The sequence below is a fragment of the Aulonocara stuartgranti genome (genome assembly GCF_965226115.1).
Source record: "Aulonocara stuartgranti genome assembly, chromosome: 14".
Lineage (NCBI taxonomy): Eukaryota > Metazoa > Chordata > Actinopteri > Cichliformes > Cichlidae > Aulonocara > Aulonocara stuartgranti.
Genome location: NC_138950.1, coordinates 9,844,429 through 9,862,744, shown reverse-complemented (window position 1 = coordinate 9,862,744; position 18,316 = coordinate 9,844,429). Strand labels below are relative to the sequence as shown.

The 18,316-nt window shown below is 40.6% G+C and overlaps 1 protein-coding gene across 1 annotated transcript; it reads left to right on the top strand.

Moving 5' to 3' along the window:
* Window positions 1-13,570: 13,570 nt before the first annotated feature.
* Window positions 13,571-14,890, top strand: LOC309686967 (olfactory receptor 2AT4-like; the record flags this gene model as incomplete). Its single annotated transcript, XM_082501637.1, has 2 exons — window positions 13,571-13,604; window positions 13,887-14,890. The coding sequence occupies exon 2, from the start codon at window positions 13,913-13,915 to the stop codon at window positions 14,888-14,890; it is 978 nt and encodes a 325-aa protein (XP_082357763.1). The 5' UTR covers window positions 13,571-13,604; window positions 13,887-13,912.
* Between the last annotated feature and the right edge of the window lie 3,426 nt (window positions 14,891-18,316).

The following is an 18,316-nucleotide window of genomic DNA, read 5'->3' as shown; positions in this document are numbered from 1 at the left end:
AATGCGCACAAACGCAGGACAGTAATGAACAAATACACAAATTAAGTGACTCACAAGAGTGCTCCCCATTTTCTTTTTTTCATTATTTGAAGATAATTTTACAAAAAGTAATATTCCACAATATGAAAGACAAATGAAAATGAAAGTGAAAAAGAAAATAAAAAATGAGACAATGGCAACTTCATTGAAATATTTTTCTGGGTTAACACAGGTTGTTCTTAATACAGCAGCAAAGTCACAGAAAGTGTACCTGAGCCTGGAGCTGCAGTGTGGGAGGAGGACAACAGTTGCAGGCATATAAAACACAAAACACCAGGCAACGAACCACACGATAAATGTAAGAACAAGAACACGTGTGTTTGTTAAATAACTTTGATACTGGAAAGGATAAATTATTGCAATGAATCTATCCAATGCCATAACTGCTAAAACAAATGACTCCATTGATGTTCCCAAAGCGCCAACACACATTTGAATTAAACACTCCACATAGGATATAGTATTAACACCTGCGAGTAGAACCCCAATCATTGTTGGACTGCAACTGGAGGTGTACATTATATCAACAACAGCAAGGTTGCAAATCAGAAGATACATCGGTTTATGTAATCTCTTGTCAGAAATAATAAACATGATATTTATCATATTGGCAAGAACAGCAAGAAGATAGACTATTAATATAACCACACCAACAGCAATAGGTCTACTGAGTGTGTCAAAACCACCTATAATAAAGTGTGTTACATTGATTGAAGCATTCTGTAAAGACATATTCTGTTTGGAGGTTTAAGAAGAAGAAGGGAAAAAAGGAAAGCAAATCTGGATAAAATACGTGGTAAATCTTCTTTATCAGACTTCACAGACACCTCTGAGCTCAGTCAAACACCTTTGCTTTTACTGGGCAACATTTAAACTTCTCATCTTAAGGCTTTGGAAGAACAGTAAGTTTTGATTGGAGAGCTCCCTCTTCCAGTCAAATTAGTCTATATTGCATCAGATATTGCAAAAAGATGATATAGAATACAGGGTGGGCCATTTAGAAGTCAGCCATCTTAGATACAACTTTTGTTTTTTCAATAGGAAGAGGGTCATGTGACACATCAAACTTATTGGTAATGTCACAAGAAAAACAATGGTGTGCTTGGTTTCAACATAACTTTATTCTTTCATGAGTTATTTACAAGTTTCTGACCATTTATAAAATGTGTTCAGTGTGCTGCCCTTTGTGTTGGATTGTCAATGTAACCCTCTTCTCCCACTCTTCACACACTGATAGCAACACCGCAGAAGAAATGCTAGCACAGGCATCCAGTATCCATAGTTTCAGGTGCTGCACATCTCGTATCTTCACACCATAGACAATTGCCTTCAGATGACCCCAAAGATAAAAGTCTAAGGGGGTCAGATCGGGAGACCTTGGGGGCCATTCAACTGGCCCACGATGACCAATCCACTTTCCAGGAAACTGTTCATCTAGGAATGCTCGGACCTGGCACCAATAATGTGGTGGTGCACCATCCTGCTGGAAAAACTCAGGGAACGTGCCAGCTTCAGTGCATAAAGAGGAAACACATCATCATGTAGCAATTTCAAATATCCAGTGGCCTTGAGGTTACCATTGATGAAGAATGGACCCACTATCGTTGTACCCCATATACCACACCAAACCATCACTTTTGTTGTTCCAACAGTCTTGGAGGGCTCCATCCAATGTGGGTTAGTGTCAGACCAATAGCGATGGTTTTGATTGTTAACTTCACCATTCACATAAAAGTTTGCCACTGAACAAAATCTTCTGCATTAATTGAGGGTCCTGTTCCAATTTTTGTTGTGCCCATTCTGCAAATTCTGTGCGCCGATCTGGGTCATCCTCGTTGAGATGCTGGAGTAGCTGGAGTTTGTAAGGGTGCAATTTATGAGTAGCTAATATCTGCCGAAGGGATGTTCAACTAATGCCACTCTCCAGTGACATGCGGCGAGTGCTACGCTGAGGGCTCTTGCTGAATGAAGCTAGGACAGCCACTGATGTTTCTTCATTAGTGACAGTTTTCTTGCATCCACAACACTGAACCAGTTTCACGAAACTTAGCAAGCAGTTTGCATGGGAGATGAGTGGTCTCGTAGGGTGTCTTGCATTGGAATCTGCTGCAATGATCCAGTTACTGCGTTCACCAGATATCAACACAATTTCGATCCGCTCCTCACGTGTTAACCTCTTCGACATGTCAATGGCTGCGCTAACGGCTGTCTAAATGACTGGGGTAAAGTTTGTATCATGCGTGCTTGTTGTTTTTGTCTGCTTCCACTTGTGTTTGCACTAGGATGATGTCGGCGTAAATGTGTAGTCATATTCGTTGTGTTCCCACTAGTGCTATCAGCGTTAATCTCGTTAAAATATCATTAACGCCTTAACGCCGCAAATCTCCTTTAACGAGTTACTGCGGATCGCCCCGTGCGTGGGGCTGGACGGCGTCAACATGTTAACGAGCTAACTGCACTAACGCACTAGTTCCCACCAATTGAGCATTGCGTGGCACATCCGACATACGGTTTTACTTTTGTCCATGACACACTTACCATCAGGGTCATGCTTCACAAGAAAACCAAAATAGTTCCAAACGCCAGATCTGAATGAGTGTGGGGGAGGTTCAATTTTGGGTAGCGTTGAGGAAGTTGCCATGTTGCAACGAGCTCAACTTCTGTCTCGCTAGCTTGCGCTGCGCTCAGTGGATCTGCACTCGACAGTGCAGCCTAGGCGGAGTAGTCGAACACTGAGCTCTCAACACAGTCAGCATCGTCAGAAGAAAAGTTGATAAAATAAATTAAACATTTTGTATTGTTCGATACATATGCGTACCGAACCGAAAGCACTGTATCGAACGGTTCAATATCGATATGAATATTGTTGCACCCCTAATGGTTATGTGTGAGTCCGGAGTTAGCGCAGTTAACCACGACTCTGTGAAGCACATCAGGCTGCACTCCCTGTAGCTCCTCTGAATTCGGGTAAGAGCTGCCAGCTCGTCTACTTTGTTGGGGAGAGATCTCACATTCCCCATAATAATAGATGGAATTGCTGGCCAGTACCTCCTAACTTTACTGCGACACCCGATCCCAGCCCGAGTACCGCGTCTCTTCCTCCTCACCTCGCAGGGAATGTTGGCTTGCTCAGCGGAGGCCCTGAGGGCTAACAGCTGATCCCTGCTGTAAACAGTGTTGGGAAGGTTACTTTTAAAATCTATTCCACTATAGATTACAGAATACATTACCCAAAATGTATTTTGTAATGTATTCCGTTCTGTTAGTCAATGAGAGTAACGTATTCTGAATACTTTGGATTACTTAATATATTATCATGCTTTTTTACAACCAATGAATGTCCTATTGCTGTGTGATTTAGTACTATTACTGAAGGCTACTCGCCATACCAATAGCAACTAGATTTTAAAACCTTAATATAAAATGAGTAACAGTAGGGTGGACATTACGCAAGGCTGCACTTTTTGCAGTCATCTCATATAGAAAACTATTCCGCGCGTATATAAAACAGGCCCGCAGCTCCGAACCGTAGTAAAGGGACCTTTGGCTAGTACGTTGGGTTCCGTGTCAGGCTCGTAGCCAAAAACTAGCTTTACTTTGTTGTCTGGGTCAACTTTGCTAGCGAGAGACAGAGAGAGGCATTTAAAGGCTGCTCCAGCGGAATTTATTGTTTCAGAGCAAAACAGGAACACAGTGTACAGTCGAGTCTTAATAGCTTTCCTTTCAACTGGGTTCGTCAGGCACTCTTTTTGGCTGCAGTGGTTATTATATTTACATGCTTCCAGCTCCCGTTTCTGGTCGGTGACAAGTCGTACTTTTCCACTCTCCCTTTTCAACCTCCCTTGCTCTCACAGACACATAACGGGTATGGCAGTCCATTCTCCCTGCAGCACGGACTACACTGCCCTTGAGGGTACATTCTTTAGGGCAATGCCTGTAACACTCTTCTATTGCCTTCATATTAAATCATTTAAAAAATGTTTCTTCATGTCATTATGAGAAGCGAGATTGAGAAACAGGCATTTGAGCCTCTTAATGTGTGTTTTGTTTGAAATTAAAAATAGAGACGGCATAGCCTAACATATGAAACAGGAAAAGACCGCCGTGTAATCCCTTTATTTCAACAAAGTAACTGTATTCTAAATACCACCCTTTCAAACCAAAGTTAGGGGTTAACGTGTGGGCCATTTTTTCATTGTTGTGTTTTGGTTTGTTTTTTTTTGGCACAACGGTACTTGAGCATCTTACTAGTGCTACTGAAGAGGAGCAAAAACCACAGAGAACAGCCTGTATACTACTGAAAAGCCACTCTCTACAATGTAGGGAACAGGAAATATGTTTTATTTTCCTTCATTTTCTTCAGATTCATTGCATAAAAATAGAGACATTGTTCTGCCTTTTATAACTTAAATTGGATATTATAGTTATAAACTGCCCTAGAGCGCCCTCTAGTGGCTGCTTTGTAATATGGGTTCGGTTACTTTGGGAAAGGAAAAAAATGAGAACGTGAAGAAGAAATAAAAGATGGCGGAAAGTGATACCATAATGTTATTGTTCTAAGCTGATACGGACCTTAAAATGTTGTTGACTTAGACAAGATATGTCTGTAAGTATGAGTGTCGATAAAATAATTATTATCTTTTGTTTTGTGTAAAAATGGTACGATAATTTGTACATTTGAAAGTTTTATCTTGTTAGCTTGCAGTAAGAGTGTAACAAGCTAGTTTACAATGTTAGTTAGCTAATACAGTATTTTGTACTTTCAGTTTTACGATGGTCAAAGAGAAGACAATGGTCAGAGGCCATTCTTCAATAAATCAGCGCAAAAAGGAAAATAAGTCTGGTTATTGGAGCATCGTTATCTCGCTGTCTAGCTGGTGAAACCAAGAGACTCAGGGCGAGGACAGCATAGACATCCTCCAAAGAGATACTTTTTTACTTTCTTACTTTGAGTAGATTTCAGTGCCTGTACTTTTTTTTAATTAAATAAAGAAGTTGAATCAGTACTTCGACTTTTTAGGATTTTTTAACAATAGTATCTGTACTTTTACTTAAGCACAGATTGTCTGTACTTTTGCCAACTCTGAAGTTCACCATGCACTAAAAAATGGCCCAAGACTCCATAGCACATACAGCCTGCTCAGTTTTTTTCATTGTAAATGGCATTTGTGTTGTTAATCCAGTCAAGTTTATTGGTCAGATGAACATTCAGGTACTTATTTGCGTTCACGATCTTGATGTCCATTCCCCTCAGAGCTGATGCCATCTGGATCTGTTGCTATCCTTGTTTTGATCCTCCTGAGTTTACACTTTACCTCGTTTATTGCGGGTTGCATGTTGGAACTGGGAGCAACTGTGTATAGAGATTGACAGACCACGTGACTTTCGCGCATTGCATGCCGTGAACTCGTGGCAAAACAATCCAAGTACCGCATCAAATGCAAGCATTTGCAGCACCGCAAAACATTCATTCTTCGGTTCCAATAAATTCTTGCTTTTTCTTTGCCCCCCAAAAAGGTATGTACAAAACGAAGGAGAACAATGCCGGTCCGTACAAAGACAGACTTGATGAAAAGTCAAAGAAAAGACACGAGGAAAAAAAAAATCAAACCAGTGAAAGGGTCAGACCCTTACATATCATAAGTTTACCAGTCTCACAAATCGTCTTCATAAATACACATTCGTTAACCGTTTATTAATAGGACCTTTGAGCTCAATGGTAATTAATTAGTAGTGGAAATAATTTCTGGTACGCATTACAGAAATGTAGCAGTGACAATAATATTGTATGCTGTAATTGCACTGGGCAATTAGTGATACAAAACAACTGTTTTATCCTGTGAATAAAAGTATATGTTTTTGTCAATGTACCATGGTAATAACAGAAGCGAAACACAATATTGTGTCAGGACAATTCACTATTTATGCACAATAAACAAAGGAGCATAGCGCGACAATTTCTGTTCAGCGCCAGACTTGCTTGTAACCTATATCACTAATTATGTTAAGAAAAATGACGCATTAACTACAACAGCAGACTGACCTTTGTGGGAATGCTTGGAGCAGACTAACCTGTGAGCTGGAGTGTTCTGGGACGTTATATTTGATCTTTGAATGGCTGCAATCAAGTCGCCTCTTTGTTACTTCGGAAACATGGCTCGAACAATTTCTCTTCAACGACGTAATCCGATAACAACCGATCTCTTTACCCGTCGGCTTCCTGTGGCTGTCATGCGACCGGCTATTTCAGTTAATAATGCAACAGCTTCTTGCCATTTTTTGTGTTTCTTTTTATCGCTGTATAACTGATTTCAATTGAAAGCCTGCGTGCGCTAGTACCGCTTGCCACGAGTTCCCAGAATTCTTTGCGGTTTTACCCCTGAGTGACGTCACATTTTCAATCTCTATTGAAAGTCATGGTTGAGGGGGAGGGGCAGCACACTGGGAATGTAGTGGAAGTGCAAAGAGGAGCTGAGGTGGGAGTAGAGCTGGGGCGCTCCCCAGGGGCGCCATGTTATGATGGCAGTAGCTGTAGGTGCAACAGTGGGGACAAACATGGGAGAGGGGTTGATGATGAATCAAATGTGCTGAAAAAGGGATTCAGCTTTTTTCTGACTTAGTGTTCCTTACATACGGAGGACTGTGTTCATTATAACTGGAAATGATACTAAGACATCTCTACACTGCACTAATAGCCCCTTTCCACTAGCACCTACTCAGTTTTTAGTCGAGCCGCGTCAAGTAAAGCCGAGTAGCTCATAGTGGGAAAGGGCAATAACTCCCAATCACTGCTCTCACAGCTAGAGATTGACGAGGTACAACACAAATGCTACGGCAAGGAGGAGTCAGGACGCCAGGTCAGGGGGGCGATATCATCACCCCCACCCGAGATTGGGTACATAGCCCCAAGTGCGATAGGAGAAGGATCGTTGAGTGCGAGAGGAACTGACCTGAAAAATAGGATCATGGCCAAGCTTGAAACCTGGATCCCCCGTAGCCGGTTACCAAGATTACGTGAAGTTCCCTCAGAAGGTCTGCTAGATGATGTTAATGCAGCACTACGGACAATACCTACAACCACGATTACCGACACTAACAAGCTGATCTACAATACGGCAGCAGTGATCAGTGAGATGCTTGGCTACAAGTTGAACAGCGACAAGGGGCAGTACCCTCCATGGAGAAGGAGGCTAGAGGGCAAGATCAAAGTAGCACGGAGGGAGGTTAGCCAACTAACGGAGTTGCAGAAAGGTGCGACAAATAAGGTGCCTAAGAAATACAGCAAGCTGTCCATACCTGAGGCCTTGGAAACTGCCAAGCAAAGACTCACAGCCTTGGCCAGCCGCTTGAGGAGGTACACCAGAGAGATAGAAGGCAGGAGAATAAACCAGCTGTTCTCCACAGAACCAGCAAAGGTGTACTCTCAGTGGCAAGGGAACAATAAGAGAACAGCACCACCAAGGCTGGAGACGGAGCAATACTGGAAGAGCATATGGGAGAAGGATGCAACCCATAACGGCAATGCTCAGTGGCTAGAGGATCTGAGGGCAGACCACAGCGACCTCCCTGAACAGGGTCCAGTAACCATCACAGTGGCAGATATCCAAGAAAGGGTCTCCAGTATGAAGAGTTGGACAGCACCAGGGCCCGACATGGTTCACGCCTACTGGCTGAAGAAGCTGACTGCACTCCACGAGCGTTTGGCAGCACAAATGAACCAGCTGCTAGTTAACGAGAGACACCCGGAATGGCTAACTGAAGGCCGGACGGTCCTGATCCCCAAGGACCCCAAGAAGGGACCGGTCCCCTCCAACTACCGACCAATAACCTGCCTCAGTACTACATGGAAGCTCCTTTCAGGCATCATATCGGCTAAGATGAACAGGCACATGGGTCAATACATGAGCGGGACACAGAAAGGAATTGGCAAGAATGCCAGAGGCGCAAAACACCAGCTACTGGTAGACAGAACAATCAGCCGAGACTGCAAGACCAGACTGACCAACCTGTGCACTGCCTGGATTGATTACAAGAAGGCCTATGACTCAGTGCCCCACAGCTGGATACTGGAATGCCTAGAATTGTACAAGATCAATGGGACCCTAAGAGCCTTCATCAGGAACTCAATGGGGATGTGGCGTACAACACTAGAGGCCAACTCCAAGCCCATAGCCCATAGGAGATGCTCTGTCCCCACTGCTGTTCTGCATAGGCCTGAACCCCCTCAGTGAGATCATTAACAAGACTGGCTACGGATACCGACTACGGAACGGAGCAGTTGTCAGCCACCTCCTGTACATGGATGACATCAAGCTGTATGCCAAGAGTGAACGAGACATCGATTCACTGATCCACACTACCAGGCTATACAGCAATGACATTGGAATGTCGTTCGGACTGGAGAAGTGTAGTCGGATGGTAACAAAGAGAGGGAAGGTAGTCAGAACTGAGGGGATTGAACTACCAGAAGGCAACATTGCAGACATAGAGGACAGTTACAAGTACCTGGGGATCCCACAGGCGAATGGGAACCATGAAGAGGCCGCTAGAAAAGCTGCAACCACCAAGTACCTGCAGAGGGTCAGGCAAGTCCTGAGGAGTCAGCTGAATGGTAAGAATAAGATCCGGGCCATCAACACGTACGCCCTGCCCGTGATCAGGTACCCTGCTGGGGTAATAGGCTGGCCAAAGGAGGAGATAGAAGCCACTGACATAAAGACAAGAAAGCTCCTTACCATGCATGGAGGGTTTCACCCCAAGTCCAGCACCCTGAGGCTGTACGCTAAGCGGAAGGAAGGGGGCCGGGGACTGGTGAGTGTCAGCACCACAGTCCAGGATGAGACAACGAACATCCAAGAATACATTGGGAAGATGGCCCCAACTGACCGAGTGCTCAGTGAATACTTCAGGCAGCAGAAACCCAAGAAAGAGGAGGGAGACGAGGAACCATCATGGAAAGACAGGCCCCTGCACGGTATGTACCACCGGCAGATAGAGGAGGTGGCTGATATCCAGAAATCCTACCAGTGGCTGGACAAAGCTGGACTGAAAGACAGCACAGAGGCACTAATCATGGCAGCACAGGAACAAGCTCTGAGCACAAGATCCATAGAGGCTGGGGTCTATCACACCAGGCAAGACCCCAGGTGTAGGCTGTGTAAAGATGCCCCAGAGACAATCCAGCACATAACAGCAGGGTGCAAGATGCTAGCAGGCAAGGCATACATGGAACGCCATAACCAAGTGGCCGGCATAGTGTACAGGAACATCTGTGCCGAGTATAACCTGGAAGTCCCGAGGTCAAAATGGGAGATGCCCCCAAGGGTGGTGGAGAATGACCGAGCTAAGATCCTGTGGGACTTCCAGATACAGACGGACAAAATGGTGGTGGCTAACCAACCGGACATAGTGGTGGTAGACAAACAGAAGAAGACGGCCGTAGTGATCGATGTAGCGGTTCCGAATGACAGCAATATCAGGAAGAAGGAACACGAGAAGCTGGAGAAATACCAAGGGCTCAGAGAAGAGCTCGAGAGGATGTGGAGGGTGAAGGTAACGGTGGTCCCCGTGGTAATCGGAGCACTAGGTGCGGTGACTCCCAAGCTAGGCGAGTGGCTCCAGTAGATCCCGGGAATAACATCGGAGATCTCTGTCCAGAAGAGCGCAGTCCTGGGAACAGCTAAGATACTGCGCAGGACCCTCAAGCTCCCAGGCCTCTGGTAGAGGACCCGAGCTTGAAGGATAAACCGCCCGCAGGGGCGCGCTGGGTGTGTTGTGTGTATATATATATATATATAAATAAAATCACTGACTTTCAGCTTGTTGTGTTTGTGGATATATGACTGACTTTAATTATTAAACATTCGCACATAAATAAGTGACGTCATATTCAGTACTTTTGACAGTTCACTCTTTGGCCGCTCCATCTTATTAGGAAAATTCCACATACATAAATGTCAATTTCAAAACTCAACCCCATCATTTAATTTGTTTTTGATTGAAGTTGAATATTACTTAAACTCTCTTAAATTAACTTCCAATAAAAAAAGGTTTATCATTGATTGAAATTCATTCAGAAATGTTTAACAAATGAGCTGTCACAACTTTCAAGTACAAAGTTGTTATGAAGTCTGTCACATTTCCCCCCTTTTTTTTTTTTCTTTTGTATCCTTTATTTATTTATCCTTCTTATTTCATTGTACTGTATATTGTTACTCTTATTTGCCTTGTATGTCTACTGTACAAACTGAACTGGAATGACTGACTGTTCGCTTTATAATTTCAATAAAGTTTTGAAAAGAAAAAAAAACCCTCTTCGGCCGCTCCCTTCTGCCGTATTTTGCGGCAAAATTATCCACACCCACCGCCGCGCTATGCATTGTGGGATATATGGGACCACGAAGCGTGCACCGGACCACGCTATTTGGGGAAATCGACGGCGCATTTGGAGTATGCATTTGAAGTACACTTCAAATTGGGACAGCTATCGTCGCGTGGAGGTGACGTAACCGCACTTAAAATGCGTACTTCAAGCGTGCAGACCCTGAATTGGGACACAGCCTGTGTCTTCCCCTACTCGGTGTCACATTGTTAACGTCTGTTCTCCCTCTTACCTCCCTGTGTGTTCTGTTTACCTGCATGCCAGTTTAGTTATTTTCCGGTATAGTTAGTTTTCTGTTCAGTCACCACTGCAATAAAGCCGGTTTTTCTTAATTCACTTTCGCTTCCGCGAGTCCTGCATTTTAGGTCCTTCTCCTCTGTCACACTAACCATATGCCTGTCCTTGTTCACTTCATCCATGAACCTGCTTTGAGGCTGTCATCTTTTCCTCCTGCCTAGTAACTCCACCAATGTCCTTTGCTCAGTATATTCACTGTACATACTCTGCAGATGTCGACTGTTTAAAATGATTAATGCATTTAATGATTTGTTGATTCTCAACTGTTTGGGACTCAGTGCTTTACAATTCTGATAAGAAGAAAAAAAAGTTACCAGTTAAGAGTTAAAGGTTAACAAAACTGAATAAATAATTTTTTGAATATCATATAGATTTTATTTTTTTATTTCTTTTGTCCTAAGGCAGTACACAAAAGGATTTACAACAGATGGCCCAAGGATATTCGCAATCAGGCCATTTACTTTATCAGACAAAGTAAAAGAATTTGAGAATTAAATATCATATCCACTTATAAACAGCAGCGGATTTTTCACGTGCTCAAAGCAATAGTCACTTTTCTTTGAGCTTCTCCAGTGGTCAGTCAAAAACACACTGGCTCTTTCTTTTTTATACATGAGCATAAAAGGCAATACAAGGCAAAACAAAGCTGAAAACTATCCCAAAGAGACCTTAAAGGGATAGACTGTAGAAACAAAAACAGGTACAAATTGAGGCTACAATTTTGCAGGCCTGACTACTTATCATTACCGGTTCTACCTGTTGAAGTTCAGAATCTGACTGCTGGGCTGTGGTCAGCATGCACTCAACTTTAACTTCACTGTTGGTTTTTGGCTAGCTTTATGTTAGCATGCCGTCTGTGCAGCCAAAGTTGTGTTAGCAGCCAAAGAACCAAAGAACCTTTGCAGCAATACATAATGACATGATTGTAACTCTAATGTATTTGTTTAATGTAGTACAGTAACATCTAAAATTACTGCATTACTGAAAAATATAATGTGATTACAGTAACATGTAATACCTTGCCATCATAAATGGCACATTTTATTTATATAGCAGCAAATCACAACAGCACATCACTTTCAAAAGTCGATCACTGTTATCTAGTCCACTCTAATGATATTATATATCACTGATATGATACTTTTAGTAAGAAAACTTTCTTTAGGTTTCTCATTTTTTAGGTTATGTGAATGCTATAGGTGTAATATACAATTAACTGTTGTTGTGTTCAGCTGCTGGTTAACAATCAAAAAAGTTTTGTCTTTGGGGCAAAGAAACATGTTGCCTCAGTCTACAGATACTCAGAAGCAACAACACAAATGAGCTACACAAGGGAGCTAATTACCATCTTATGGCAACAGTGGTCTCATGTGTGTAATTAAAGTGTGTGTCTTCTATATTTGTCTTTGCTCCTCACCGTGTTCTATTCTCAAAACACTCTTATGCAATGTTGTTTTCACCTGAACAGCCGTGGTTATTTTTAAGTTTAGCATTTGAAAGTATCTAAGAACTATAAACATTAGCTCACCTTTTAGTTAAGTTCAACAGAAAAGTTGAAATATGAATGCTGTAAAGTGCCAAAAACAAATGAACCGAGACCACACACACACACACACACACACACACATAGAAAAAAGAAAAAATTGGCTTTCTTACCCTTTTTCAAGTCAAAAAAAATATTAAAGCACAAAATATTAAACAGCAGGTTTCTTAAAGACCATTTTTACTGAGAGGTGTTGCTGTTTTTCAGCTTTATTTAAAAAAATTTGAAACAGTGTTAGGGCAAAAAACCTCATCATTTTTGTTGCGGGGCCTACTCATCTTCTAAGCAATTACAATAAATTTTAATCGTATTAAATGAAAGAACACAAGGAGACACATTATTGTGTGTTTCGCGCCCCTTACGCGGGCTTACAATTTTGTGCATGTTATGTGCTTATGACCTTGGGCCTTATGTTGTGAAGCAATCTAAGATGTGTGATTAGAGAGCATCATTAAACACAAAGGGGTTTCAGCACTTCTACCACAGTATCAATTTAGGTGCACATTGGGGTTTCATTAAGGTGCAGTTGTTTACTCCTGTGGGATTTATAATCCATTAGCTTCAGAGCTAATAAGCGGTAGGGTAAAGTTTTCCTCCTTAGACTGTCTGTGTCTTTTTTTTTCCCTATTATAAATCACAACAAGTAATATGACCATTGCACTTTGTTACTTATCCTTACCCGTTTTGCTCAAGTAGCGAGTTGAGCATAATCAGCCGTTGTACAGTTGATTTTAAGTTCAATTCAATTCCATTTGAATTATATAATACTAAATCACAACTGACCCCCCATGGCACCCTATACTGTAAGGTAAAGACCCTACAATAATAGTCAGAAAACCCATCTCTTTCTGAAAAATAAAGACTGTTCCATGGGCAAAAGAATCAATAAAAAACCCACAAACTTTAAGATGTCATAAAATAAGATTTTAACTTTTAATTTTCCAAAATGCAGGACAAGTTCATGAATCTCTAGTTTGACAAACTGGGGCCTCACTGGTCCTCAGCAAGGATCTTTAAAAAACAAAGAAGGTGCTTTAACTTAAATCCAGCTCAAACAAAAACTGCACTTTATATAATATGATCGAGTCATACAATCTTCAGCAAATACACAACTATTCTTTTTCCTAATCTTCTGACTTATTGTTGAAGATCTTTTTTGTTTCCTAGAAAAAAAAATCATTAATCTGGGTCTGATTGACTGTATATTGAGCACTGACTGATCCACAGAGAATATAACAATGGCCTATAGCACACCTTCATCACAAAAACATACTGCGAGAAGTTTTTTAAAAAGAGAACCAGCGGGCAACTCAGCAGATTATGCTGCCACGGTGTATGAGAAAGGTAAGTGTAAAGTGAGCGAAAGGAAGTCTGAGTCATTATTATGTTATGTTATGTGTTATTCATCCCATAAAAAAGATTATGTCATGTATGTTATGCAGTCAGGAACATGTTTAGTTGTAACATAAATTCCCAGACCTAAAGGAAAAACAAATGAGAACTAAAACTTACTAAAATATTCTTAACAATATGCACAAAGTACCAAAAATTACTTTAAAGCACAATGATTTCAAGGTATTATAAATTTAAATGTTACCATTTATCTTAACATTGTGGGTTTTCCAGTGTTCTCAGGAAATTTCTGCTCTGTCATGCCTGAGAGAAATCATAGCAGTGTGACTGAGTTCATCCTTACTGGATTCGCTGGCCTTCATCAAGAATACTATGGTCTTGTCTCAGCTGTATTGTTTTTTGTATATTTGATAACTCTGATAGCAAATGCTAAAGTTATTTTTTTATTTGCAACCAACCGCAGCCTCCATAAGCCAATGTATTATATCATTTTAAATCTGAGTGTATGTGATATTCTCTTTAGCACAACCACTTTACCTAAGATCATAAGCAGATATTGGTTTCGATCAGGAAGCATTTCATTTACTGCCTGTTTTATCCAAATGTACTTTGTTCACTATCTTGGTTCAGTCAATTCGTTTATTCTCTTTCAGATGGCTTTAGATAGATATTTGGCTATTTGCTATCCTTTCAGATATTCACTTGTTCTTACAAAATCTAATATTTTAATTCTCAGTATTACTGCATGGATTATTTCCAAGGCATTCCCTCTAATGATGGTTATTAGAGCATATCCTCTTCCTTACTGTGCCTCAAATATAATCACTCACTGTTTCTGTGACCATATTGGTATAACAGTCCTGGCGTGCACTGACAGGACCCCTTATGCCACTCTTGCCTTTACAGCAGCAATGGTTACACTACTGGGGCCTCTGGCGTTTATCATTTTCTCATACTGCTCTATTCTTATAGCAGTGTATAAGATAGCAAATGTGCAAGGCCGCCTGAAATCATTGTCCACTTGTAGTACTCAGCTGATTATAATCTCCCTTTATTATTTACCCAGATGTTTTGTATATTTAGCCCAAAATGTTGGCATTACATTTAGTGCTGATGTGCGAATAGTGATCATCATGCTGTACAGCCTTGCCCCACCAATGATCAATCCACTCATATATTGCTTAAGAGCAAAAGACATGAGAGAAAGCTTGTTGAAGCAATTTTGCAAAAGAATTGTTCCACGAAAAGCTCAGGTTGCAGCTATTAGTAACTCATAAGTTAACATATCTTTCAAACAGGCCTTAATGTAAATCATTCTAAAGGGAAGGCAAATAGATTGTCTTGTTGTACTGCATTTATGAAAGAAACCTTTGCTGGATTTATGTAAAAAAAAGTTGCTGTAGTTGATGTTCAGTGGTGTCTGTTGCAGGAAACAGGGGAACAAACGTTAAAAAAAACATTTGTAAGCACTTCCTGGAATGTGACAGAATATGTTTATTGCTTCTATTGACCCCGTTTTTCTACTGATAAAACAAACCAGGCTTTGAACTTCTCACGTGCTTTTTTTCATGTGTTTATGCCCTCACCAAATTTAAAATTCTTCTTACCTACTCTTTGTTATTAAAATCGAGTAGTTTTTTTATGTCCATTTTTTTTTAATTTAAAGTTATACTAAGTAATTTCTTAAGGTTATCTAATATAAAAAATAATAGTTTCCTGATAAATATACTTTAATTAATGTGTAATTACACCACCCAATTATTCATTTGGAAATATAGAGGAGCAGGTGCTGGTTTGTGGAAGTTTCCCCACCATCTTGAATACAGTGGCCAAGACATTCTACCTAATAACATTTTTATGTATGTTGCTAGAGACCAGGCACATACGCAGTACTCTTTGTAAGTTTTTAAAAGTTGTAACTTTTAATTTTAGGATACCAAATATGTTTTTCAAACTATATGTGATCACTTCATATGCATCTTTCTCATAATGCCTTTCACCATGCGCTCTCTCCTGCCTTATTTCCACTTCATCCACTTTCTCCTCACTTTAAGCTTCATCTTCTGAACTAAAGTCTGGACTCAAAAAATGGCCATAAACATGCTTATTTATCCTCCATATTCCCAATCGCAATTATTTATTGTCATCAGATTACACACGCGACTCTCCAGTTTCCTGACAGCTGAAAATGGCTGACTAACCAACAAGAACAGCTTAGCTGCGAGTGTACTAAATTCACATTTTTCCCTCTGATAAGCAGTTTGACTGTATTCTCACATCACATGAGAGTTTATTCACTAAGTTTCCAAGTGCAACAATGTTTGATCGACTTCAAAGGAAGCTTCACTAATGCTGGCTAACAGCAGATAACAGCAACAAAAACAGCATTGCGCACTGACAGCCTCCTTCAGAGTAAATCAGTAAGGACACTAACAGCGGTAAACAGAATGATGAAAGACATCTATCAAATATCTATACTGTTTCACAAGTTTAAAATGTTTTCTGACTGCCCTTGTAACAAGGTATCCATTTGTTTTTTCCTGTTTTTGCTTCATTCTGTGGCTTTAATTTTTGTTGAGTTTTTTTTTTTTTTTTTTTAAGAAGAAAATCTTTTCACTGTAACTGTGGAATGAATTAATTCTGCTGGCTGTAAAAAAAATATGCAGTTAATAAATTTTTTTTTTTTTTTAAACATGATTTTAACCTATTTATTATTGAATTTAAAGGACAACATTTAGAATAGTGTTATATTTAACTTATAGCACCAGTGAAAATTCACATTAAAAAAAAGCTAAAATTGCTGTTCAATGGGGGAAAAAGCAAACAACATTTTTGTGTGTCTCCATGTTGGACGAGCATGTGAGTATTTGTATGTGTGTGCATGAGGCTGGAAATGCATGCTTGTGACATAATTTCCTAGGGGTTAATAAAGTATTCTGATTCTGATTGTATATGTCTATGTGTCAGGTCAGGTCTTACACTCTCACTCTCTCAGAACATCTTAGGCTCCCTCAGGTGTGATGGCCTATTTCCCCCCACCACACTCACTGCCAGTTGCTGGTGCCAACACACACCGGTGCATTGGTGGTTCTCTGTGTCTCTGGGTGGGTGTTTGGCTGTTTAGTGGCTCACTCCTGGTGGCTGCTTGGTGGGGCCTGGCTCTATTGGGCCCCTGCTGGGGGTCTCTGGGCCCGGTACACAGTCTGCTAGCCAGATTGCCTGTGGAGCCCGCAGGCTCGCCGCTGAGGCCTCCTGTGGCTTCTGCACCATGGCCCCTGGGTGATCCCTGTCAAGGGCTCTCCTTAACACTTTTCTAGGTGGGTGCTGTGATTGCTCTTGTACTCTAGGGGGGCTATGGATGTCTGGGGCCTGGGTCTCCTCCATGCCTGCTTTATGAAATGGGGTCAAGGCTGTGGCTCCCCAAACCTACTATTAGATACTTAAATGGAGAAATCTTATGAGCACAAGCTCACACACACAGGTGTGCACACAAGCGTACAAGTTTTCACACATGTGTACAAACAGGTACTTACAAATGCACACTATATTAGTTTACTGCTGCCTCAAAACATGGCGTGTATCATTAATACTGTGTCAAGTTGACCAGTATAGTAAAAGCCGTAATGGTGCAGTTGGGAAAATAAATCTGTTGATCATTTTTTCTGACCTTCAAACAACTGTTCTGATTGCTACACTGCCAAACAGTACAGGCAATAAATCACATGTTTTGTAAGGCAACAAGTTAGCAAAAAAAAAAAAAAAACCTGCACCAGGGCAAACCTCCACATGCCCCACTCCTGCTAAACAGGTGAAAATAGAATTATGAGCAACAGGACTTAGTGCCACTAAGTCTTTGATTTTATTTATTTTCTGCTGTGTTTTACTTGCATCTATTTGAAAGAGTGAGTGTAAAAACAAAAAATGTTATTTTATATGCTGGAATATGCAGAAAATAGGTTTAAATGTTAAACAAATTTCTTCAAGTCAAAGACTGTTGCATATAACTTTTGCTTGATGCAATGTGCATAACGTTAAAAGATTAAAACTAATAAAACAAGTTTTAAAAAGAGACTTTTTCATTTGATTACATTTTATATGATAGATTATGCAGAATAAGTAGAAAGGTCTGGGCTAAAAGTTCTATTGCTTTATTACGTAATCAGGTTTTGTATCATATTTTTAAAATGTAATTAAGTAGCTAAGAACTTTTGAAAATAAGTGATCAGTAAAGTGATGGGGTACTTTTTTGGAGGAGTAATTAGCAATTAGTTACTGATTACTTTTTTCAACTAACTTGACCAACACTGTAAACAAACGCTGTGCTTTCAAAGCAAGAAATATCATTTTCTAACAACAACAAAAACAATCCTAGATGGCTTTCAGCTTATTTACGACTAAATTTAGTAGTAGTAAAGGACTTTTTCCTAAAAAATACCATTAATGATGCTCTCATGTACTGACTGAATATTGAGCACTGACTGATCCACAGAGAATAGAAAAATGGCCAATAGCACACCTTCATCACAAGGCCATATAGTGCAAGAAGTCTTTTTAAGCAGAGAACCAGGAGACAAGTCAGCAGAGTCTACCCCAAGGCTGTATGAGAAAGGTATATATAAACTGAGCTAATTAAAGTCTAAATCATTACTATGTTAATTTATATTGTTAAAATTTAACACAAAAAAGCTTTGGTTGTATACAAA